This window comes from Hyalella azteca, unplaced genomic scaffold, assembly GCF_000764305.2.
Source record: "Hyalella azteca isolate HAZT.00-mixed unplaced genomic scaffold, Hazt_2.0.2 contig11821, whole genome shotgun sequence".
NCBI lineage: Eukaryota > Metazoa > Arthropoda > Malacostraca > Amphipoda > Hyalellidae > Hyalella > Hyalella azteca.
Window position 1 is genome coordinate 129586 of NW_025941804.1, and position 25791 is coordinate 155376.

General features: G+C 33.3%; 1 protein-coding gene across 2 annotated transcripts; it reads left to right on the top strand.

Annotated features, from left to right (window-relative positions):
- Nucleotides 1–8513: 8513 nt before the first annotated feature.
- LOC108683272 (cuticle protein AMP1B-like) lies at nucleotides 8514–16116 on the top strand. Of its 2 annotated transcripts, none has more exons than XM_047883019.1 (2): nucleotides 8514–8528; nucleotides 14962–16116. In XM_047883019.1, exons 1-2 carry the CDS (start codon nucleotides 8514–8516, stop codon nucleotides 15442–15444), a joined length of 498 nt encoding a protein of 165 aa, XP_047738975.1. In that variant the 3' UTR covers nucleotides 15445–16116. The 2 variants fall into 2 exon arrangements, with proteins under 2 accessions (XP_047738975.1, XP_018028062.1); XM_018172573.2 differs by lacking the exon at nucleotides 8514–8528 and adding an exon at nucleotides 13867–13926.
- Nucleotides 16117–25791: the final 9675 nt, after the last annotated feature.

Genomic DNA, 25791 nt, shown 5'->3' on the forward strand with positions numbered 1-25791 from the left:
TGCATTAGCCATAGTGAATTCGACATGGAAGTCATTGAGCATTAATGCTGGGCTCAATTTTATTTTAATTTTGCATAGGCACTTGCAGGTAGTAATACTGGTTTTTATTTGGAAATTTAATGTGAAAACTTCAGTGTATCAATTCTTACTGGTTTGAAAGCCATTGCGCATTAATGCTGGACAAAATTTTAAATCAAATTTTGCAATGGGACTTGCAGGTAGTAATACTGGTTTTTATATGGAATTGAATGTGAAAACTTCAGAGTATTAATTCTTACTGGTTTGGAAGTCATTGAGCATTAATGCTGGACTAAATTTTAAATCAAATTTTGCAATGGGACTTGCAGGTAGTAATACTGGTTTTTATTTGGAAATTTAATGTGAAAACTTCAGTGTATTAATTGTTAACTGGTTTTTACCTCTAAACTTTACCAAGGGGCTTCTAACTATTAATGCCAGTTTAGTTTGGTAACTTTCACAAATATACTTTTAAGCATTGATGTTAGTTTCTATTAAAATTATTCTGCGAGTCTATTAAGGCGTTAAATTTATGATGTTTATGTATTAATGCTGTTTTGTCCGTATGATCAACAAAATTCAGTTGTAATACTTCACAAATACAAATATAATATCTCAACTTAGAATTTATTTCATGCCATTAATTATAAATTCGGCCGCGTCATTCTCCCACTAATTCAAAGTAATTCGGTTTTTGCAAAGCTGTACTGAAACTCCAGGTTCTTGTTAATCGTTAACCTATAAAAAAAATTTTCTTGCACCGAAGCTTAACCTTAAAAGATGTTTAAAGCTTCGTAAACAAAACAAATTCCTTTCTCCTTGTTTTAATAGAATAATAGAGTTAAGAAATTGGGTCACAAGCCACCGAGTGAACGGCGCGGAGAAAGATTCGCTCGAAAATAGAAGCGTAGCAAATTCTTCTGTAAAAACTTCGGTACCCCATCACTTCTTGCGGTAACTAATATAATACAATTTTTTGCTATTATTACGCCTCGGAATTAGCATAATCACACAATAAGCACACATGCTTTGAGGTTTTGACCGCAAACTGCTGCAAACTTGCATCCAAATTACCACAAATTAGAGGCCATTGAAGATCCGCGTGTAGAATCGATTGCTCTTGAGTGATGGTTTGCTGCCATGCGTGTAGGCTACATTCTACACGCACTGCGTGTAGCGTATTGATTGTAGTGCATTGCGTGTAGCCTACATTCTACACGTACTGCGTGTAGCGTGTTGATTGTAGTGCATTGCGTGTAGTCTACATTCTGCACGTACTGCGTGTAGCGTATTGATTGTAGTGCATTGCGTGTGGTCTACATTCTGCACGTACTGCGTGTAGCGTATGGATTGTAGTGCATTGCGTGTAGTCTACATTCTGCACGTACTGCGTGTAGCGTATGGATTGTAGTGCATTGCGTGTAGTCTACATTATACACGTACTGCGTGGGTAGCTTCAGAGTCTCCAGATCAATGTTAGAGATGTGAAAAGTGAAAGTTTTATTGTTATATAAATGAAAGCAATAGAAGATTTATAAAGTCTCAACTTTATTGAATCTACATTTATATACCGAAGAGATTTTGTGAAGTGACAAATCATAATTTCTTTATTTTTAAAAATAATTTATGTAATAAATAAATTTTTAAATAAATGATCTTAAAAGACATAACAGGAATAATCGATTTCAAGATTCGGACTCGATTTTTTTCATTTGTTAATTCTCTAAATGAAATACAGATAGAATATATCTTTAATGGAGAATGTTAATCATTATATTACAATATCGCGGATGAAACAAAAGTTTTACGACAAGAAGTATAAAATATTTAATTTATTACTTGATGCATAACGCCACTCAAATGTATTTCATCATTCAATTCTCATTATACATCATTCACCGGCCATCATCGCTCATAAATATTCATTATTTAAAATTAGAAAATTATAGATGGAATGTATAAAAAATAATTTTCAATTGAACACGAAAAGGTAATACAGCACGAATTATAATTAATAGATTTATTAAGAAATTTGAGCTGACACGGTAGGCATTAAATAGACTCACTCGAATTATAGCTCTAAAGTTACATTGATAACGTTCATTTAATTTCGTATATTACGTTAATAATAATAAATAATAATTTGAAAAATCTTACTTCTTTGCACCTGAAACAACGTCGGTGTGAAGGTACACTACAATATCTACATACCTACTAATTACTACCATGTAAGTCTATGCTATGCGACAAAATCTACCATGATTGTGGGTAGATACCAACAAGATCGTTCTACCTTCACAGTCACTCCAAATGAGTAGACCAACAAGGTCGTATACCATTTACGATGCACCGACGTAAGGTATATATGGTATATACCCTATTGTGATGAGAGGATAGTATGATATCCTCTTGTGATGCGAGGATATTGTGTTGAGAGGATATTATGATATATATCTTGTGATGCGAGGATATTGTGTTGAGAGGATATTATGATATATATCTTGTTTTGAGAGGATATTATTATCTATATCTTGTGATGAGAGGATATTATGATATATATCATTTGATCAGAGGATAATTATGATATCCTCTTGTGATGAGAGGATATTGTGATCCACTCCCGCTACTCTTGCATGCGATGGGCAAAGTGATTATCTAATATTAATTTTTAAAAACTATTATTATTTATTATAAACATATTTTAATATTAAAATGTGTACATTATTGTACGATTTAAACTTATTTGGGAACCGTGAATATTATTATAATATCTCATTATAATATTTTGCGAGGTATATTGTATTAACTTGAATGAATTTACTTACAAGGTGATTTTGAATTCGACCGGAATATTTGAAATCGCATAATAAAAATATTATCATTATTTTCGATTATTAACGAATGTTATTATTCGTTTTCGAAACGCAGGTAAAAATTAGAGTAGTGTGAAAGTAGTACTGAAAAATGACTATATTAGAAAATAGAGTAAGTCCAATCGCATAATTAATCAGTACAATCAGTCCAATCGCACATGTACATTGATTGTTCCTGCGAATTTATTATTGCAGATACATTATATTATATTATAATATAATTTAATTTCATTATATGTATAACCCTAGCGAATATATTAATAACACAACACTTTTAATATAATATATGGCCCCGCATGCATACCCCCCAGCGAATATACTATTAACACAATATTTTTAATATATTATTTAGCGCCGTATGTATACCCCCAGCGAATATACTATTAACACAATATCTTCAATATATTATGTAGCCCCATACGTACACCCCAGCGAATATACTATTAATACAATATCTTTAATATATTATGTAGCCCCATACGTATACCCCAGCGAATATACTATTAACACAATATCTTTAATATATTATGTAGACCGGTATATATAATAAAAATATCTTTAATATATTATATGGCCCCATATGTATACCCCCGGTATATATATAAAAAATATCTTTAATATATTATATAGCCCCACACGTATACCCCCAGCGAAGCAAGATCTGTGCCAACTGAGGCATTTAAGTCACCGCCCATTCCTCCCCGCCTTGTGAGGCTACATTCCTCTCAGGCGGGGCAGCCTGGGGACTGAATAAGGTATACTAGGCGTACATTATTCGTGGGTAAGTGCGTAACTTATATTCATCATTAAGGATGATGAATTAAATTCATCATTAAGGACCTCCAAGTGAGTGGTGGGTAAGGCAATATACTCCAAACTTTCGCTTTCGTTGCTCCAGCCCGAGCAGTTCTCTATGATCTTTGCCCTTCGCAGTCACATTTACGACAAAGAAAGGGACGTGTCTTCATAATATTTATTATAAGTTGTTCATAAAATGTCGAGTTTATTGTCATATGGGTATATTCCAGTAAATGTTTTCTAGGGTAAGTTCGTGAGATAATTAGGATGGCGGGCTATTTATTTCTCCTTCAGGTTTAACTATTATTTGAGATAAATAGGTATGGTTCAGTCCAAGGGTAGAAATAGCAGAAGAGTAAGATTTTTTAAATTTAGCCCAAAAAATAATTAGAATTAATATTCAACTGACCAAATAATTCTTGCCGAAATTCATTTTGTTAGTTGATATAATGAAATTTGATATAATAAAATTTACTAAACTTTTATATTAATTCACATGTAAATATTCATAGTAGCTTCAATTTTGGCATAAAAGTTATTAAATTTCGTATTTACAAAATTTTTATATTATTTTCCATGTAAATAATAATAAATGTAAATAAATTTTCCATGCAAAAGTTAATAAATTTCGTATAGTTTCTCAAAACTCATCTTATTTCGTTCGACATTTTGCAAATGATTGAACTGAAAGCCTGTCTTCGTATATTCCATCAGCCTCATAAGGAACTTGATTTATTTTCGAGCTAACCTTTAGAATGTTCAAGATGTCTGGAAAGTTCGAGTCTGAACAATTATGGCTTTGGCTTCATGATCGTTGCGAGTTATTTACAGCAGTGGAAGGCTAAACGAATGAGGGAACTACCCAGCTGTTCAATAATAAAAAATACTAATTTTCAATTTTTCAATAAGGAAAACCACATTAATTCAAAGTGAAAAAAAGTTTTCCAAAGTAATTCTTACCCAAAAATTTACGAACAGACAATGCGTGAAAAAAAATTCAAGAAAGAATGAAAGTCATCCAATCAATTAATTTTCGCAAAATAACGACAAAAATTCCATGCGAACATCGAAAAATTGTTAACATTAATATTACATCAAAAATAATTTGATGTAATTTAAATTTATAATTTAAAAATTAAAAAAAACATTCTTCAGTTAGAAACGAAGATATCATTTTGTTTCGCATCGCATGCCTGAAAGTTAGACCGGCGTTGCTCAGGATAGGAAAACTTCAGGATAGGGATAGGGATACTTCCTGCAGGGATAAATGGTATCCCGGTATCATGATTCCCGTTATTAGTAATAATGTTTCTTTTGGTTTAAATTTGAAATTAATTAATTTTGGAAATACTTTTTCAAAGTAATATTGCACATTTTGCATTGAACTCCCATTTGTATCCCGTTTACAATGCAAAAAAAAATTTTATAGCTGTCTTCTAAATCAAATTGGAATAGGCCTATTTAATAATAAAACTTTCAAATTTATGATACAACCTCCATCCCAGGCTTTGCAATGCCGTACTGCTCTCTCACTATTAGATAAATGTTTAGGTCCTAGTAATATCCCGACACGATAAGTATCCTGGATACGTGCCCCAACAGCCCCTATATATCCCGACACGATAAGTATCCTGGATACGCGCCCCAACAGCCCCTATATATCCCGACACGATAAGTATCCTGGATACGCGCCCCAACAGCCCCTATATATCCTGACACGATAAGTATCCTGGATATCGTCTCCTACTGCAACAATATATTTAGGCGCCTGGCTTTCAAGACATTCACAAACATTAATAAATACGAGATATGTAAAATATAAAAGATAAACGTTTGTTTCAAAGTTTTTTTTTCGTCAATCGAAATCGGTTTTATTTAGTATATAATTAAGATTTCCGCACCTACAAAAATTTGTACGTTTTTTAAGGTGAACGCCGAATGTCTGCATTCAGGATTTGAACGTGGAGAGTTGCAGCGTTGCTGGAAAGTGTCAGGTCTGCCATGTAGGTGAATGTACAGAAAAGTTGTGTATGGAATACTAATCGATTTTCAGTGTCGTTGAGTTCACACCTGTTCGGTCAAGCGAAGCAAGATTTATGGAGCTCTCTACTGATAATATTGTTGGATATTTGAGCGGTCATGCAAATTACTTATTGATAAGTTGCAGACATTTACGTTTAAAGTGATGCTTCAAGTTGTAACTTCTTAGTTAAACAGTAAACTTTGTATCTATTGCCGAGAGGAAATATACTTTTACGATAAGATGGGACAATGGATAATTGGGAAACAAGAGAGTTTGGCTAGCGAAAGAGTTAGAATAGCAAAAATGTTTGACGTGCAAAAATTTTCGAAAAAAAGAAACGTTTGACGTACAAAAAATTATGACAAAAACAAATAATTTACAAGCAAAAAAGCTTGAAAAACAAAAAAATTTACAAACAAAAATTTTCAAACACAAAAGTTTGACGTACAAAAAAGCTTGATAGAGTAAAAAAAATTTTCAAACAAAAAAGTATGATAACCAAATGAAAAATTTAAGATTAGCGAGCAAAGGATTTCAACAAACGAAGAAATGTGACAAGTAAAATAACATGGCAAACAAAATAGCTTTACAAACAAAAGACTTGAAATTTCTAAATACATTTACAGTGACAGTACGAAGCCTCGTACCAAGCAGGCGACTGAAGGTCTCACTTATCTCTAATGGCTGACCGTTGACGTGCGAGACGTCTTATACGCTCAATATACCGCGCACACTTCCATCACATCCGTGTATGTACCAAGTTTATTGTTTATTAACTTCTAGGTATAAACTTATAGGTATAAGTTAAAAGTATATATAAGTATAAACTTATCAGTATAATTTTACATGAACAAGTTTACAAGTACAACTTTAGAAGTTGAGTTTTTTAGAGCGCATAATTTCATCTCCCCCGTGTATAAGCAAAAATTGAGTAGCAAAAAATAAGTTTAAAAGATAAGTTTATAGGCATAAGGTTTATAAGGCGCACACTCCTATCATATCATCCATGTATGTATAGAGTTCATAAAATTTTGCTGAACTTTGATATAGAGTGGTGGATGTTTACTTAGTTTTAAGATTTAACTGTGAATTTTATTGACTTTTGAAATTTATTTTGATTACGAGTGACTCTAAAAAGAATAGATCAATATCTTTTTCATTTATAAAATTTATTAGAAACAATATTGATATTCGAAATTTACTTTACTTATGATGGACAAAACTCGGCATGCCTCTAAAACTACATTGATGAGAAGATCCATTTATTTCTAAAATTGATTGTGAACTTCGTTATAATAAAAAATTTATTCATAGCATAAATTTAATAAATTCACACAGGAATCTACGCCCCCGTGTGCCTGATATTGAAAATCTGGAGCGATCGTTGCCCCCCCCCCCCATGTGGTGGTTTATGGTGGTGTGTGGTGGTTTATGGTGGTGTGTGGTGGTTTATGATGGTGTGTGGTGGTTTATGGTGGTGTGTGGTGGTTTATGGGTTTATGGTGGTGTGTGGTGGTTTATGGTGGTACGTGTGGTGGTTTATGGTAGTGTGTGGTGGAGTAAGGTGGTGTGGGGTAGTGTAGTGATGCGTGGTGGTGTTAGAGTGTGTGGGAATGCGTGATGGTGTGGTGTAGGGTAGTGTGGTGTTGTGTGCTGATGTAGTAAGCATCTCTTAAATATCCCAAACTACCTGGGATATTTTATTCAAATAACTTGTTTATTTGACCGCTATAATTGATTTATTAAAATATTTTGTACATGTGATGCCAGGCTATGATACTTATGTATCCTTGACTGCCTGTAAGTGATGAGGTTTGCACTGTATTCCTTCCATTAACACAACTTACAAGCAAGAACTACAATAATATCTTGTAGGGCCATTTAGTAAAGCGATGATCCCGAATGACGTTTGAAGCACCTAGTAGGGCTTCTTATATGTATATCATTTATGTCGTGCCGAAATCGCGGAATGGCCGATTCTATGCCAGTTTGCCGAATCTGCAGAATCAGCATTTCGTTGCTGATTCGGAAAATTGGACGTTAGAGTTAGAACATAAATCGGCAGTTAGAGTTAGAAAAGGTTAGGTCATGTTCTGTCAAGTTCCTTTATATTTAAATATTAAAAAACTAGACTGCCAGATCGAACCCCAGATTCCTATAGTATAAAAATGCTGATTCTGAAGATTCGGCGAACTGGCTGCCGATTGCATAGAATCGGTAATTCCACGAAATCGGCACGACATATACAAATAAAAGAAATAGGCTATGTGCAATTTTTCAATTCACATATTGCTAGTTGTTCCTTAATAATTCAGCTTCTAAGCGCTGACGATAAATATTCAGTAACATTACTAATTACTACTAATTACTAATTACTACTATCAATTAATTACTACTATTTGATTTATGTTTTTGCATGTATATCAAGGAAGCTTAGTCTTGCCATCAATTTTGCCCTCATTCGTCATGCAATAGGTGTAAATAATATTCTTCGAGAAATAAGTATTGTTTATAATTAACTTAAAAAAAGTAAAACGTGCCTTTAAACGTGTTACACTTACAAGATCTCTGGATAGTTTTGATTCAAATTGTCGTTTAAGGCTTTACAGAAGTAATGTTCAAATCGTATGGGCTTACAAAATCACCCAAACGTGAACTCGTTTAACATGCAAACGGCTCAAAAATATGTTTACCCCGAGGTTTATAAATAAAATTAATTAATTACGTTTAAATCCAAAGCGAGTTCTTGCAGTGGTATTTCTGGAGAATGGTAATTGTACAAAATCTTAATGAACTGGTTAATGAACTGGTCATTCGTTTGATATTAAATCTAATCAAATCGGATCTGTTTCGCAATTAGGTCCCCCAGCGAGAAATGCTTTCTGTGCGGCATAAGTTTTCTACGAAACACGTTTTCTATAAAAAGAAATTCCGAGTAATGGATGGAAGACTTCTCTATATTTCTATTGAGAACTAGTCAATATTCCTAGGTCTGTGTTAAAATATGGACTGTGTCTACGTACGATTCTACCTATTGATTGAGACATAGTCTTTGTCTAAGTTTCTTTGTCTGGATTGTGATATAGACTTTGTCTACGTTTCTATGTCTGGATTATGATATAGTCTTTGTCTGCGTTTCTATTTCTGCATTATGATATCATCTTTGTCTACGTTTCTATGTCTGGATTATGATATAGTCTTTGTCTACGTTTCTATGTCTGAAAGACTGAATATAGACATTTTATTAATAAGCAGTAAACCTGTCATGTATGTGACCAATTGTGTAGTTGCCCTTTTTTCTTAATTAGAAAAAAGCTATATATATATATTTCTCTATTTTATGCCAATGATTCATGTGACATTTTAGAGATAAATCAATTCATTGTATTCATATCAATTCATATGACATCATTTACTGTTATGCATCCATCATAACGTCTATATGGGCAGAGTGAAAATTCAGTTCCTTGTTACAGATTGCTTGATACATGTTACAGATGGCGTGTTACATGTTACAGGTGGCATGTCACATGTTAAAGATGGTGTGTTACATGTTACAGATGGCGTGTTACAAGCTACAGGTGGAGTTTCACATGTTGCAGATGGCATTTTCCATGTTACAGACGGAATTTTACATGTTGCAGATGGCGTGTTACATGTTACAGATGGCCTGTTACATGTTAAAGATGGCATGTCCCATGTTACAGATGGAGTTTCATATGTTGCAGATGGCATTTTACATGTTACAGATGAAGTTTCACATGTCGCTGATGGCATATCCCATGTTCCAGATGGAGTTTCACATATTGCAGATTGCATATCCCATGTTCCAGATGGAGTTAACATGTGCTCAGTAAGCCTGTTTGCACTTTAGTTCTATCCAGTGCAGTCCAGCAGTTGTTTGACCAGGCAGTGCATGTTTACTCACTGACTGTACAGAGCTAAGTGACCTGCGCGTTTACTGAAGCCGAGGTCGACTGTGGAAACTCATGAAATGCCTGTCTGCGTCTGGTCACTTGAAACTGTGGATAAATTGTTTTAATTAACAGTGAGTGAAGAAAATTTAATAATAATGAATTTAAAGTGAATGAAAATTTTTTAATAATAACTAATTTGGAGTGAGTGAAGAAATTTTAATGATAAGCCGGAATAATAATTTTAATTTACATTGATTGCGAAAAAAAATGTTTAACATGCCGGTATAATAAAAAGAAATAGAATATAAGTTGGAAATTTAGTTATGAATGCGTGTTTTTTGGTTCAACTTTTGTTTTTATTTCTATTACTTCTGAAATTACAAGTCAACAGTTGGAAATAAAACGAAATGGATTGTGAATTAAAATTAAATGGTGCAAAATTATTATTTTTTAAAAATATTTTCATAATTCGACGTTCGACATACTTCAAGCAAAGACAACCACAATGCGGATCATAAATTCTGTCTCAACGTTTGGGGTTTAAAGACACGAACAAAATCCGGTTCCTACTTTGCAGTTCAAAAGCCGAACTAAAATCTAGTTTCTAGTTAAATAATCTTGGTTTAATTATAAAACAAAACAAAACTTTTAAAAACACGTTTTCTTAACGGACAAAACAGAAAAGCTTTTACTCCTACATAACATCAAAGTTATGTAAAATGTTATGTAATGTTATGCAAGAGTAAATGTTTTTCTTTTTTGTCCGTTAAGAAAACGTTATTTTTTAAATTTATTTTATTTGTTTTATTTCATTATTTTTAGTTTTGTAAAAATCAGAAAAACGTGTTTTTTAAAAGTGTTTTTTATATTTATTTATTTTCTACTTTTAGTTTAAATATTTTAGCAATTCAAATCCATTTCCAGGGTTGGTAAGTCTGGATGTTCAAAAAAACTCGATTCCGAACCGTGAATTTTTAGTTTTTCATTTTCTTTTAATTTTTTCCCAAACTTTTTTTTTCAATTATTATTTCTAATGATCAAATCTTGAATTGTTAGGCAGCATAAGCATGCATGCCAAACTTCAAGTTTCTAGGATCTTCAGAATTGCTCTAAATTGAGGTTTGAATTTTTGATGACAGACAGACACGAAACGAAGCTAAGAAAAACGTGGTAAAAACCTAGATAACCTATCGAGGATAAGTTTAATGAAAATATTTCGATAATGAGTCATTCAAAAATAAACAATGATATTTATCTAATTCCATCGTTTGATAGCTGACTATTACCAGAAAATTACAATTAATATCCTTCATTGGTAATTTTCCCATGTTTGTTAAGAAATAAAACGTGTGAGTGCTGTTATTACTGATTTTGATGAACGAAAATATTATGGTTTTAAAGGCAAAAATATTATTTATCCCATGGTTACAATATTCGAAACTTTAGGTTACACTGATGTTATTTTAATTCCGTTGAGTAATTAAAATACGTGTCATTAAAAAATAATTAATTATTAAATTAATTACTGAAAAAACTGTTTAAAATGTAGTTAATTTTTAATTTTTTGCAGACTTTTTATGGCATTCAATATTCCAATAATATTAAAATACAAAAATCCTCGCTTGAATTGAAGTGTCATGTTATGATAATAATTTGATACTCTGTTCACTGAAATTTTTCGGATATTTTCATTGATATTTCCACAAATATTTTTATCGACAGCATTAAGAAGAATCGATGATATTCTCATAGATATATTATTCATATTATTATTATTATTATTATTATCATTATTATTATTATTATTATTGATATTATCATTATTTATTATTATCATCATTATTCTACTATAAGCATTTATCGTGGCGTCTGGTTCAAACAAACTTCGAGGGCACGTTTCTCATAAGTTTAATAGCAAGTAAAATATAAATAGAAGAGAACGGCTGAGAACGGATTAGATATCATTCTCACTGGAACATATAATATTCTCAGTAGTAGTTTATTCTCACTGGTATGTTATTGTTATCTTCAATAAGATTTCCACCGAAATCTTCACTGATAAAAATGTGAACAAGGTACAATAAAAACAATAAAAACACTTAGATCTCATTAACTTTACCTCTAATTACTTTGCTATCGAGGATACAGGGATAGCCGTAGAAAGACTTAGAATAAATTATTGTGTTATATTGTCAAATAAGTAACGCACTTTCGTCCAGTTCTTTTCGCACAGATCTTTCGTACGTAGCGCTGAAACTCACTATTACCTGGTCAAACTGTGTCAGAATGACACACACAAGGACAAAAGGTGCATCGAAATTTGGAAATTATCTCACTCATTTGGGTGAGTGCAGCTACCAGCCTCATACAACGGTAAAAAAACCTGTACGCGCTGGCACGAGTTCATTGAGTATAACTTTTGATAAACGGAATGATCAAATCAAAGGTTTTTTCAATAATAAATACAAAAATTGATTATTTATATTAGCCAATTCTTAGTAGGAAAATAGGACTGGTATGCCATTAAATATTTCTTTTTACATGTATACTCGTATAAGTGAACTTCTTCAAACTAGTCACTTCGAAAAAAATTGCCAAAACGGATCATCTGATGGCCTCAATAAAAGAACTTTGTATATAATCTCTACTAAATGCTGTATAATAGTGAACTCGATTGCTATCAATGAAAATCCACTTTATTGTTATCAGCGGTTACACTGTCTGTTTTTTTATCGTTTCACTATTTTTAACCAAGATTGCTCGAATTGTGATTTCAGACAAAAGTTTCATTGTCAAAAATTTTCAGACGAATTTTCAAAACCTGAGGCCCTCGTGTCGACTATTGAAGGGGGAAATTGTAATTTCAGATAATTGTTAATTTCAAATAAATTATTGATTTCTCGGATGATAGTTTCAGATGACCTGGATGGTAACCTTGAATATTAATTCCAGAGAAACTTATTAACCTAAGGCCATACTTTCAAAGCTCGCTAAGTGAACGTAAGTACTTACGCTCTATTTTCTTGTCTATGATTGGTGGATTTTGCTTGAAAGACCGTCAATGATTGGCTGATGAACTTACGATCTCTTAACTTTTTTTTGAAAGTATAGGCCCTAGAGTACTTATATCGGCCTCAGATGCGGGGATTTTCATCATATTGATGCATTTGCCCTTGTTGCTGGGAAATGCTGTCCTTGTTGCCCTTGATCTCCCAGAAGTTCTAAGGACAAGAGCGTGGACTGCACCCTTAGCCCTTAGGCCAATAGGCAACAGGCTATTATCCTGACGCAAACCCTCAATTAGGCATGAGGTCAAGTTGATTAATTAAGTATGCCAATTATTTCTCTCTAGAAATAATTAATTAATAAGGAAATTAATTAAATTGAGTATGCCATTTATTTCTTTCTAGAAATTATCATAGGACATAATATTTTAATAATTGGAGACTAAAATTAACTAACATATTAAAAATTAACTTATATATTATTTTTATTCAAACCTACAAAAAACGCACTAAAAATGACCCATTATATAGAAACGACAGTGATGAACTTCATTTAAACTTCAATCGCTAAAAATTATAGCGATATTAGAAGAAAACAAACATCATTTTCTACATAAACTTTATGAAGATATATATGACATAAATAATTGCTAATTACATTTGATGAAATGCATGTCATTCTGTTTTTACTCAACAATGACATCTTAATGTATCTTCGATGATTCAACAAATGTTTATTCTTCCAAATTCTAAATTATGACATTTATTATCCTTTAGCTTAGAAGATCAACAATTACTTGGTTACTTGATTTCCAATTATATTTCAGCCACCAAAAACCTTAAACATAGATGTTCTTGTATTTTACTCGTACTTGAACACTCTCATTTAAAGTCCCATTTACACATACTGCAATAAATCACTTCGACCATAATTGTGAATCTCATCAAATTTTTTTCTCATCTTAAGACTAAATCAAATTTTTTTCGACACAAGACTAAACTCAATTATGCATCTCCTAGTTTCCAAAGCCATCTGATTCCAAGGTCTGCTCACTCGCCAGCTAAGTCATCAGTTTGGCAAGCCTATCCTAGATTGGAAAGTAGTCTGGTTATCCTTTCAGGTTTTTTCTACCCTCTTGGGTAAAGGATAGCGTTTCCTTCAAGGTCAGGTCAGCGGGTGCGGTGTCAGATCATTCCCAGCCTATATAAGGAGGCTGTATCACGATCAACTGCATCAGTTATCTTCTGAACCTTCTTAACTACACACGCTTCCATCGCTCAATATGAAGTTTGTAAGTATTCGCACAATTTGGTTTCCCGATCCTTTCCATCCTTTTACCAATTTCAACTTGAAAATATTATAATAATATCATTAAAATGCACGATGTATTTGAAAAATATGGTTTCCCAATCCTTTCCATCCTTTTACCAATTTCAACTCGGAATTATTATTATAATATCATTAAAATGCACGATGTATTCGAAAAATATGGTTTACCAATCATTTCCATTCGTTTACCAATTTCAACTTGGAAATATTATAATATTATCATTAAAGTGCACGATTCCATCGCTCAATTTGAAGTTTAAAACTACTTCGCATCTTCTCATGACATAGTTAACAAATTTGTGAAAATCTTTAATAATTTCATTTTGTAAATATTTCAACATTCCCATTACAACTCTATCCTATGCGCAATGTTCATCATTAATTGGTATAAGATCAGCAATGCTGCTGTTTTTCGTGTTTCTATGACGATAAATGTTCGTATTAAAATAACATCGCCTTTTACACTATTTCAACATTAAAAGTCGTTTGTTGAACTCACGATGTAAATTCACTGCGATAATTATTCCAGCAATTAATGGCGTCCAATTAGTTGTCTCTAATTACCAGTTGAATTAGGGTAGGTTAGTTAGTTTAACTTATTAGATCCTAATCAATTAATTTAATTAATAAGTTCTAATCGAATAGGTTATAATAATTAAATTGCTATTCTGTTCCGAATAAAATTACAAAATAAATATAAATATATTACATACAAAATAATTAATAATTAAATGTTCAATTAATTGTTTTGGACTTTACTACATAATTATCAAATTTTTTCGAGGAAACCGAAAATTTTTCAAATAGTACAAATTTTCGAAAATAAATAATGGGCTGCTTAAATTTAGCTGAAGACGATGAATGCAGAGTATCTGCATTACCTGAATTTTACATTGGATTGAAATTATTTAAATATCCTGTGGCAGATTAATTTTAAGAAACTATTTCTCAGTTGAGGAAAACAATTATCACGGTAAAATTTTTTTATAATTTTCAGATCATTTTCGCCTGCCTCGTGGCTTCGGCCGCCTGTCGCCCACAGTACGACTACAACGCTCCAGGTTTGAGATCCGACTCTGGATCACGCAGATCCGAAGATTTCATCCCGATCCTGCGATCAGACATCGAATTCCCGGACTCCGAAGGTCGTTACCGCGTGGATACCGAAACTGGTGATGCCATTTTCCGCTCTGAATCAGGTGCCCCGACCGGACCTGATGGGGCTATTGAAAAATCAGGTTCCGTAAGGTTCACGTTCCCTACAGGAGAGGAATTCGAGCTCACCTACGTAGCCGACGCTGCTGGAGGATACCAACCCCAATCTTCGTGGCTTCCTGTTGCTCCTGCATTCCCCCACGAAATTCCTCAGTTTGTTTTGGATCAGATCGCGAAGGCGGCTGAAGAAGATGCTGCCGCTGCAAGGGCCAACGCCCAGCAGTCAACCCGCTCTGAGGGTCAGAGGTTCAGCGGATACAACTGAGAACAAGTTTTTTGATCATAGAAAACTAGGGTTTTTCTAGGATCCCTAGAGATTCATGATTTTGTAAATCTAGCGTTTTTCTAACAACCCTAGAGATTCATGATCCCAGATATCTAGGGTTCTTCTAATAGCCCTAGAGATTCATGATCCTAGAAATCTAGAGTTTTTATTATAACCCTAGAGATTCATGATCCTAGAAATCTACGGTATTTCTAGGATCCCTATGGATTAATGATCCTATAAATCTAGGGTTTTTGTAATAACCCTAGAGATTCATGATAGTAGAAAGCTACGGTTTTTCTAGGATCCCTATGGATTCATAATCCTTGAAATCCATTGTTTTTCTTGGATCCTTAGGGATCTTTGAAATCCCCAGCATTCCTTTAATTGTGTTGTTTATGAAGAACGTTAGGGTATTTGAGGAGTAAGTGATATCTATGGTCTGTAGGTTTTCTGAGAATGCATAGAAGCTTTGCAGGGATTCAAGATTTACGTATTATTTATAATCCATTAGTTTTTCCAAAATGACTCAACGATATTTTAAATAAAAACTTACTTTGGTCTATCAATTACTTCAATGAATAATTCAAACTTAATGAGTCTTTGAACTTTACGCTGGACCAACAGATCATAAAGGATACCAGGGCACCTCAATATCTCGATGTTCTTCATTAAAAACACAAGACTTGAATGATTGTATACCTGGGAAGGCGAAACGGATAGCAAATCAGACTGAATAATATTTTTTGGGAGACTCAATCAGTCTGCTGGACTCTTATTTAAGGACTCGCGCGTGTCAAAAAATTCCAACATTATATTATTTTTTCGTGAATAGCCTTCATTCATATTTATTTATTGTTTTTCTTAATTTGAGAATAAATGTTTACTGCAATCGATCATTTATTATTACCCACTCAATACGGAATTCCAAATAAAAACGTACCTAGAATTTACTCATAGTAATCTGTCTAATCTTGATACATTTTTAAAGTAACTGTTGTGCTCCGATATACTTAACTTTTTACAGAAGTATGCTAATGAAGAATGTATTTTGTATTCATCGTTCTGAAAAAATTTTCGCTGAAAGCTTCACGTAAAGAATTACATGGGCATGCCATGAGAAAAATGTCTATTCTGTTCTTCATTTCGAAAAATTCTTCACTGAAATACGAGTATATACTAAATAAATAACGTTGGTACGTCTTACGAGAAATTTCTAAAGTGTTCATCGTTCTGAAAATTCTATACTATAATATATTAGCTGACATTCTATACTAAAATAAATTACAGAAGAATGTCATAAGAAAAATTTCTATGTTCATCGTTCTGAAATGTTTTATACTGAAATATATTACAGATGTATGCGATAAGAAAAAATTTTATTCTGTTCATTCGTTCTCAAAAATCCTTTACTAAAATATATTAATAAGAATGCCATGAGAAATTATCTATACTGTTCATCGTTCTGAAAATTTTTATAGTAAAACATATAACAGAATAATGCGAAAGGAAAAATTTCTATACAGTCCATCGCTCTGAAAAATTCTACACTAAAATATATTACAGAAGAATGCCGTAATAAAAATTATCTATACTGTTCATCGTTCAGAAAAATTCTATACTAAAATATATGTTCTTCATTGTAATTGTACGCATATAAACAAGAAAATTCTGCCATATTATAATAAAATATATTATAGAAGTATGCCATAAGAAAAATTTCTATACTGTTCATCGTTTTGAAAAATTCTATAATCAAGCCGCGCGAGGACATCACTGCATTTATTTTGTATTTCCCGCACGTCGGAAAACATGGAAAGATTTCTCCACTGGAACGGACGTGTCGCCGAGAACTTATACGTGGAGCGATAATGTCTGTTGGATTCAACAGACATTGTTTTGGTGATTCTTTGCACGTGTGTTATCGTGGCGATAGATAAAGATTCTCCGAGTTTCTTCAGTATTTTCTTCGTCCAAGTCAAAGGGTGAAGAGCCAAGTCTTCGTAGCGAACCAAAATGTATCTGGAATTTGAAATGTCAATAAATTATCATAAAATTTAATAATATTAATTATTTCAGTTCCAAGTAATTCAATTATGTCAGTGATGGAATATTCAGCGAATATTTGATGAGTGACTTCACAAATGATAAATTTCAATAAGATTAATGAATAATTAGAATTTAAATCATTATATTTTAAAAATTTAAATCATTAAATCAAAATACGTACGTACTTGTCGGGATAATATGTTTTAAAAATTGTCTCAACTTCTAAATCGCTTCTCAAACGCGAGCAAAATAATTCAGCTGAATGCGGAAAACCATTAAATTTCAAATAATTTGTTGAAGGAATAATCCCCCTTGGGTCCCGAACAAGATGCACTATTCTGATGTCCAAGTTCGGGTTGTTCTTCATGATGTCCAAAGCGACGCTCAGCTTGAGCGTGACCACCTTCAGGAGGTGGTTCTTCGACCTCTTGCACAGGAAGCTGTTCAGTTCTTTTTCAGCGCACAGAGATGAATCAGCTCGTTGATTTTTGAAACAATAATCTAGAGGGAAAAGATTTTCATACATTGGGTCGACATCAAAATTGCACAGCATCACTTGCTGTAGATAATTTGATAAATAAATTTCCGATTGGTTGGAAGGGAATTTGAAATGGAGTTTTCGTAGTACCGGTTCGGAAGTTGTGAAAGTTCTTGGAATGGAAGACAACAAATCCATTGTGAAAGAGGATCCTGATCGCACTTGTGTCCAGAGTAAGAAAATTTTTGCGTCCATTTTCCTTTCAATCTCTGGAATTAAATCCGACACTCTTCTCGAATTTTCAGTTGTCCTGAAAAAAGTCAGGTAATGTCTCAAAAAATAATTTTTAATCTTATAAATTTTTTTAACAATTTCATGGAACTAACTCTTCTTGTCAAAATTTCTTTCACACAAAGAATATGTCTATTGTTAATGCCGTTGAAGGATCATAAAGGATATTAGAGCGCTAAGCGACAATACAATTTTACTCAGTAATTAATTATCGGATGTGAAATTTTGCAGGTAGAGTTTACAAAAATTATGTGGAGTTACGAAACTGGTTAGGCGGATCGTCCCGTTTAAAAAATATCGAAATAATGAAGCCACGAAAATTTGGTGGAAAATTATTTTTTTTTCGTAGCTTTTATGTCTGAAAAATACTTGAAATTTTTCTTCGTTTATCATCATTTCTTTCCCAAGAATCGTTTTACACTTAAAACGCGGCTCATGGCGAACAAGAGAGCAGAAATAGCGAATAAGAAATGATTTTAAAATCCCTTAAAGTAGAATCGATTCCTCTTTACGTTACCTGTTTGAATGGGTCATAGGCTATTTCGAATAATATCTAATTCATACCATGAACTACAAAGAATTAATTTTTACTTTACTTGCCGACGCTAATTAAAGGAGCGAAAGAAATTTTGAGAACCAGTTGCAATTAAATTCCAAGTTCCAAGACCAACAGCCTAGCCTGTATTTTATATCGATAGCGTTTGACTTTATTATGCAATTTAAATCGATAGCGTTCGACTTTATTATGCTATTTAAATCGATAGCGTTTGACTTTATTATGCTATTTAAAGCGACAGCGTTTGATTTTATTATGTGATTTAAATCGATAGCGTTTGACTTTATTATGTAATTTATTTCGATAGCGTTTGGCTTTATTATGTAATTTATATCGATTGCGTTTGACTTTATTATTTAATTTAAATCGATTGCGTTTGACTTTATTATGTAATTTAAATCGATAGCGTTTAACTTAACTTGCCACTAAAGAAGCGAAGAAATTTTTGAGAACCAATTAAAATCAAATTTCAAGTTTAATGACCAACAGCCTTACCTGTATTTTATATGAATAACGTTTGACTTTACCTGTCGCCTTTTGTTAGAGAAGCGAAAGAATTTTTGGAAAGCAATTGAAATCAAATTCCAAGTTCTATGACCAACCTGTAATTTATATCGATAGCGCGGGAGGCTCTGATAGATCTGATATAGATCTGTTGACGCTCTCGATGATGAAGTTCGGTAGTGATGATACTAATGTAGGTGGTCGTCACATTGAACAATACCAGCGTGAGTAGTAAAGATGAAGCCAAAGACAAAATTGTGATTGATTTCAGCGTTCCGAAGTGAAGTGTTCGAAACCACAAGCGACTTGCATAAGTTGCAAGCCAAACCCGCGATGTGTTCCACGTGGCGTTCATATCACTCCGCCACTATGATAAAGATTAGTAAATAGGTTTTATTTAAAAGCGTTTTAAGGCAATAATAGTATTTTAATTTCTTAATAACGTTTTAATGCTTGAACTTGCTTTTTTAGTTGAGTTCAACTCTGGAATATTGAAGCTACTTAGCTCTTTGTGGCGCACCCAATGGTTGATGCGAATGATGCCGAATACACTTATCACAGAATTTATTGGCTCGATAAATGAGTTATAAAGTCTAGTTCAAGTTGAGGATAAAATACGATGTTTTCTGATGACGAACGTTCGAGAAAATATATTTATTCATCGATATGATGCGGAAAACTGCCGTTACATGCCATTTCACCTTGTATTACAGGAAAAATTTCATATTTATTTCAAAATTTTGATAAAGGAAAATGAATTAAAATGAAAATTTTCCTTGAAATTGTCCGATACATCGATTGTGAAGTCACAAGAATTAGGGTGAGTTGGTAGTTTGAATCTAAATCCTGCTGAAAATCAACACTAAAACGTAACAAAGCATGTAGAGTGCATTTGAGTGGCAACTCATCATATAGGCATGCTTCTTCACTGGATCTAGAACACGTTTATAAACATTCTTAACAACAAAATTTAAAATAAATAATGTAAACAAAATGTACCGAACAAAGGACAAATTGAAGTGAATCAATAAGCACTGAAAACCCTTAAGATTAACAACTTGATAAGAACAAATGACGTTACTAGTTAAGCATTGCTTATTCAAATTTTTTTTCATTGAAAATATTTAGGACTTCTAACGATTGTTTCAGGTGTGGGAATTGAAATCATACATTTTAAAGTCTTTATCACTGTCCGCCAGTCGTTTGGCATGAATTTATGTAGCATAAATGACTGGATATGTAAGGATATTGAACATACGACGGCTACTACCTTGATGCTCGGTTATCCTCGAATATAATTTGTCCCAGAATATAGTTTACATAGTGTAATACAAACGTGTGTCGATGCGCACCGCTCACAACTAGATTTCTAAACAAGAAACATTGCTTTTAAAATGGATAAGTACCTATTTGCCGCTAGAATGAATCAATATTGAATTTTAAATTTCAAATACACTCCGCTTAACATTAGGGAAACATTTCCTGCAATTTTTTCTACTTTTCTATAATTTCGTGAATTAGGTTTAAATCTTCATTTTTACATTACACATTCAATATTATCCACAAACTTGTTCTAGACCTCATGATGGAGCTGCATTTTCTCTAAAAGATTGTCATTTATTCTTAGTCGATATAACGATCTATTTCAAGGATACTTATAAATTTATTGCTATTTCCTTCAGCAGAATTTTGGAATAAATATGGACGTTATATTTCCTGTAATAAAAGGTGATAATGCACGGAATATCCCTTTTCCTGGTAAAATCCTTGAACAGATTCATTAATTCGTACGTTCTTCACCTGGAAACATCCTTTTTCATCCTATAGGCAAAACTTTTCATCCCAAATATTTCATCCTAAAAGTTTCATCATAAAGGTTACAATGAAACGATTGTTTCAAACCTAAACATCTAAAGAAACAGTAAACCCTGTAATGAGTCATCAATTTCGGCAGGAGGTGAATTTTGGTTTAATTTTGATTATTTTTATTTAGTGATTATTTGACCACATAAACACGAAGCTATGAATTTAAAAACATATTGACATTTAAGTGTAGCGTAAATAGAAAGATGGCTTATAAAATTGACCTTGCGATAAAGCTGTTGTAATTAAGTATTTTAATTATTAATCACAATGTAATTACTCATAAATTTAGTCGAAAACTGTGGCCTTTAGTGTTTCCATGATTTCAATGAAGATGCAAATATTTTATACATTCAACTACGATATTCAATTCCGTCACGAATTCAACCATGATGTGTTGCATGTTAATCAAATATTAAATTAGGATATGCAAATTCATCACAATTTTAGCCAATATATGCTACTCCATCGCTTCACAGCTGGTACTTATAACCCATATTCAGATGCAAGTCACAACAATTGCACCAAAATACCGCTTAAAAATCCCGGAATCTGGTCCCGATGGAAATATCTGCATTCGATATTCGAATGTTTTATCATAGTGACTGCTTTAACGGTTCTTGCTACATTCGCAACCTTCGTTACGTCTGAATTTCAGCTACAAAGGCGAGATCATTTGCGATCAAATAACATTAGATTTCTTAGGTGAGTAACATTTTATCGTAAAATTTTCCAACATTTAATTTTTGTTAGATTTTTAGAGTAATGCCCAGGGCCTATACTTTCAAAAAAAGTTAAGAGATCGTAAGTTCATCAGCCAATCATTGACGGCCTTTCAAGCAAAATCCACCAATCATAGACAAGAAAATAGTGCGTAAGTACTTACGTTCACTTAGCAAATTTTGAAAGTATGGCCCCAGAGATTCTTAAATAGTTAATGTTTTTCTTTTTATTGCATCAACATATTTCAGATATATTTGTTCGTAGAGTGTTTACAATTGAAAATAAAAGGTTGTTTTTTATGTTAATATATTTTAATACAATTTTGAATCTTTCCAGGCAAACAAAAAACTACACATCAAATTCGGTTTTAATTCCATGGATTGAAAGACGAAATAATGCTAAAATAATCCTTCTCTGGACACAAGTACGATCAGGATCCTCTTTCACAGCGGATTTATTGTCTTCTTTTCCTAATACTTTCATGACTTCGGAGCCCGTGCGTTTTAAACTAGGGATTAAATTCCCCTCTAATGAATCAGAACATTTTTTATCGAGTTATTTAATGCAAGTGATGTTATGCAACTTTGACATGGACCAAACGATTGTGGAATTTCTACACAAGGATTTCTGTTTTCAAAGTCAACGGAAACTATTTTTCCCGTGCGCTGAAAAGGAACTGAACAGCTTCCTGTGCAAGAGGTCGAAGAACCACCTCCTGAAGGTGGTCACGCTCAAGCTGAGCGTCGCTTTGGACATCATGAAGAACAACCCGAACTTGGACATCAGAATAGTGCATCTTGTTCGGGACCCGAGAGGGATACTTGCTTCGTCGAAATATATTAAACTTGAAGATTTTCTACACAAAGCAGAATTTTTTTGCTCACGTACTAGAAGTGATTTGGAAGCAGCAGGCATCTTAAGAACCAGCAATCCTGACAAGTACGTACGAAATTAACACTTTTGCTGTTGTGGCGCGGTTCGGAACATACTGTTTCCTAAAATTTTGACTTAGCGTGATTTACATATAATTAAGTACGATAAGATAACGGGATGTTGGTTTCCATTGAATCGAGCTCCTAATTTAACGGTAGAGTGAGGACTATATCGTTTAAATGTAAATTAGCGTTTGATTAATTCACTATTATAAGATTAACTATTAAGGTAATGTCTGACTAGTTTATTAGACTGAGAAAGATGATTAAATTAATGGTTTACTAGTTCATTAGACTAAGAAATATGTGTGCATCGATGATCGACTAATTTCGTTAGACGGAGAAAGATGATTTAATAGTTGATTGACTAGTTCTTTAGTAAAGAAAAATAAGATGAAATGAATGGTTTGTTATGGAGAAGCATATACCTGACTGAGCTGAGACCTCGACCATAAGAAATTTTCTCAACAGATCAAGCATTATTAGTTTATGATATTTCTAATTGTTTCATGCATAAAATCTAAAAAATTATTTGCAATCGCAGGTTACTAGCTAAATATTTATAAAACATTTAAAAATTAATCATTCATGCTTCTGAATTTCAACAGAAAATAAAGCGTAATTGAATCGCAGTAAAAGTTTCTAATGATCATTTGCTTGGTCAAATAAATCCACAATTGTTAGGCTAATGTCTCATTATTCCAGAGCGCGATTATTTCATTATTTTTTTCCAGGTACATCTTAGTTCGCTATGAAGACTTGGCTCTGCACCCTTTGACTTGGACGAAGAAAATACTGGAAAAACTCGGTGAACCAACAACAATTAAAACAATAAGACACGTGCAAAGAATCACCAAAACTATGTCGCTGGAATCCAACACAAAACTTTTCTCGACATCGAAGTTGTCGACGGCGCGTCCCTTCCAGTGGAGAAAAATTTCCAGGTTCGCCGAGGTGCTGGAAATTCAGAAGACGTGCGGCGATGTCCTTACGAGGCTCCAGTATAGGATTTTTAATGATGAAGAACAATACAAGAATTTATCTTATGAGATTATGGTAAACTGAATATTGATCTAAATTATGTAATAAACACCAATGGGATGGGAATGAAATTTTCGCCATAAGTTTTTTCCAGGTTCGCCGAGGTGCTGGAAATTCAGAAGACGTGCGGTGATGTCCTTACGAGGCTCCAGTATAGGATTTTTAATGATGAAAAACAATACAATAATTTATATTATAACATAATTCTGTGATGTGTTATCCTAAATCATGGAAAGCTGTAAAATGTAGCCCCAGTCGGTTTCCAGGTTCGCCGAGGTGCTGGAAATTCAGAAGACGTGCGGTGATGTCCTTACGAGGCTCCAGTATAGGATTTTTAATGATGAAAATCAGTACAAGAATTTATCTTATAAGATTATGGTCAACTGAATAGTAAAAATATTATATATAGCTGAGCATAATAAACACTCACGGGATGGGAATGAAATTTTCGCCATAGGATTTAAGGTTTTATTCTTTTATGATATGATAAGAGTAAGGAAATCGAGGAAATTACCTCTCTGTATACTGCGCATCGCCTTTCGCCTTGATGGCCATATACGTGAAGAGGTTGCGCGCTATTATCACTTCAGTCTATCATACAGTATGTGGAATAATACAAAAAATACGCTTAGATTATAATGTAATATCACTGCCAAGTGACGAGGTATCGCACTTTTACTAAGAAAATATTGAGTTATAAATGAAGGATTTAACCGACGGTCGGCCCAAAGATATGACCAGCATTCAGGGACCGGCCGGGAGGTGAAAAAATTACGGGTTATTGTTTTCTTCCAATTTAACCCAAGAAACCCGCACCACATTCGGAAAAATGGAGCAACGGTTTATTTTCACGGGGCGGATGGCAACTAGACCGTTTTTTCCTTTATTTCGAACAGTGAGCACAGCATCCTGACTACTGGCATGTAGCAATTACAAGCTCCTATATAATCCTTGCTTAGTTATTGGTTTACTTATTATATACATCCTACTATTTTCTGTACATGTAGTTCTATCAGAAAATATTTACCATTTATATCTGGTGGATTATCTATGTAGGATTTATCTGAGGCTCACCGGAATGTTCTTTGGAGGTGACTCTAATTTTGAACGTACAAGGTGGATTAAATTAACTCCATACATTTGTTTAAGGTCTAATCAACGTAGATGGATGTTTAGGGTCTCATTAATTACGACCCTCATTTTTCTCCTATGTCCTTTGTCACTTCACGTTTTTTGTAAATTAAAAAAAATCTTACGAGAAAAATGTTTTTATTTCAGCGATTTACATTTGACTACGAAGTTTCAGAAAGATCGGTCATACAGTTTAGGAGATAATTCTTAGAGGAGACATTCAACGTAAGACATTCCTTAAGTAAAATCCGGTATTTCCTCCGTATTATTCGCTTCCTATATTAAATTAAACAGTGGAGCCATTCACATACCGTTGCTCACTATTTATTCATCAATGGTTTTTCAGAAACATTTGTATTCCAAAAAAAGCTAGGTCACCTTTCAATACATTTTCCTATACGTTTCATAACTTCCAGAAAGTTCCAGGATTGGAAGTTTGAGAATTTTCATTTTGAAGCTCCAAGTTTTGCTGCTCGGCCCTAGTGATGACGACTCAGAAGAAAATGACGACTCAGACGACTCAGAAGAAAATTCAGACGACTCAGAATGAGAAGATCCAGTGAACACATTCTTCAACATCTTCTTTCTCCGTCCACTGCATTCGCTTTGTGGAGAAGCGGAGGTTTCGTAATCTGAACTTCCCTTAGTTCTCGTTGAGCCTTCACGCGACTTTCTTCCAAATTTGTTTGCCCAAAATGCGCTCTCTTTCCAGGTAGGTTTCTTATGGCAACAGTTTGTCTCACAAACTGGAACTTCATTGGAGGCTGAGCCACAGACTA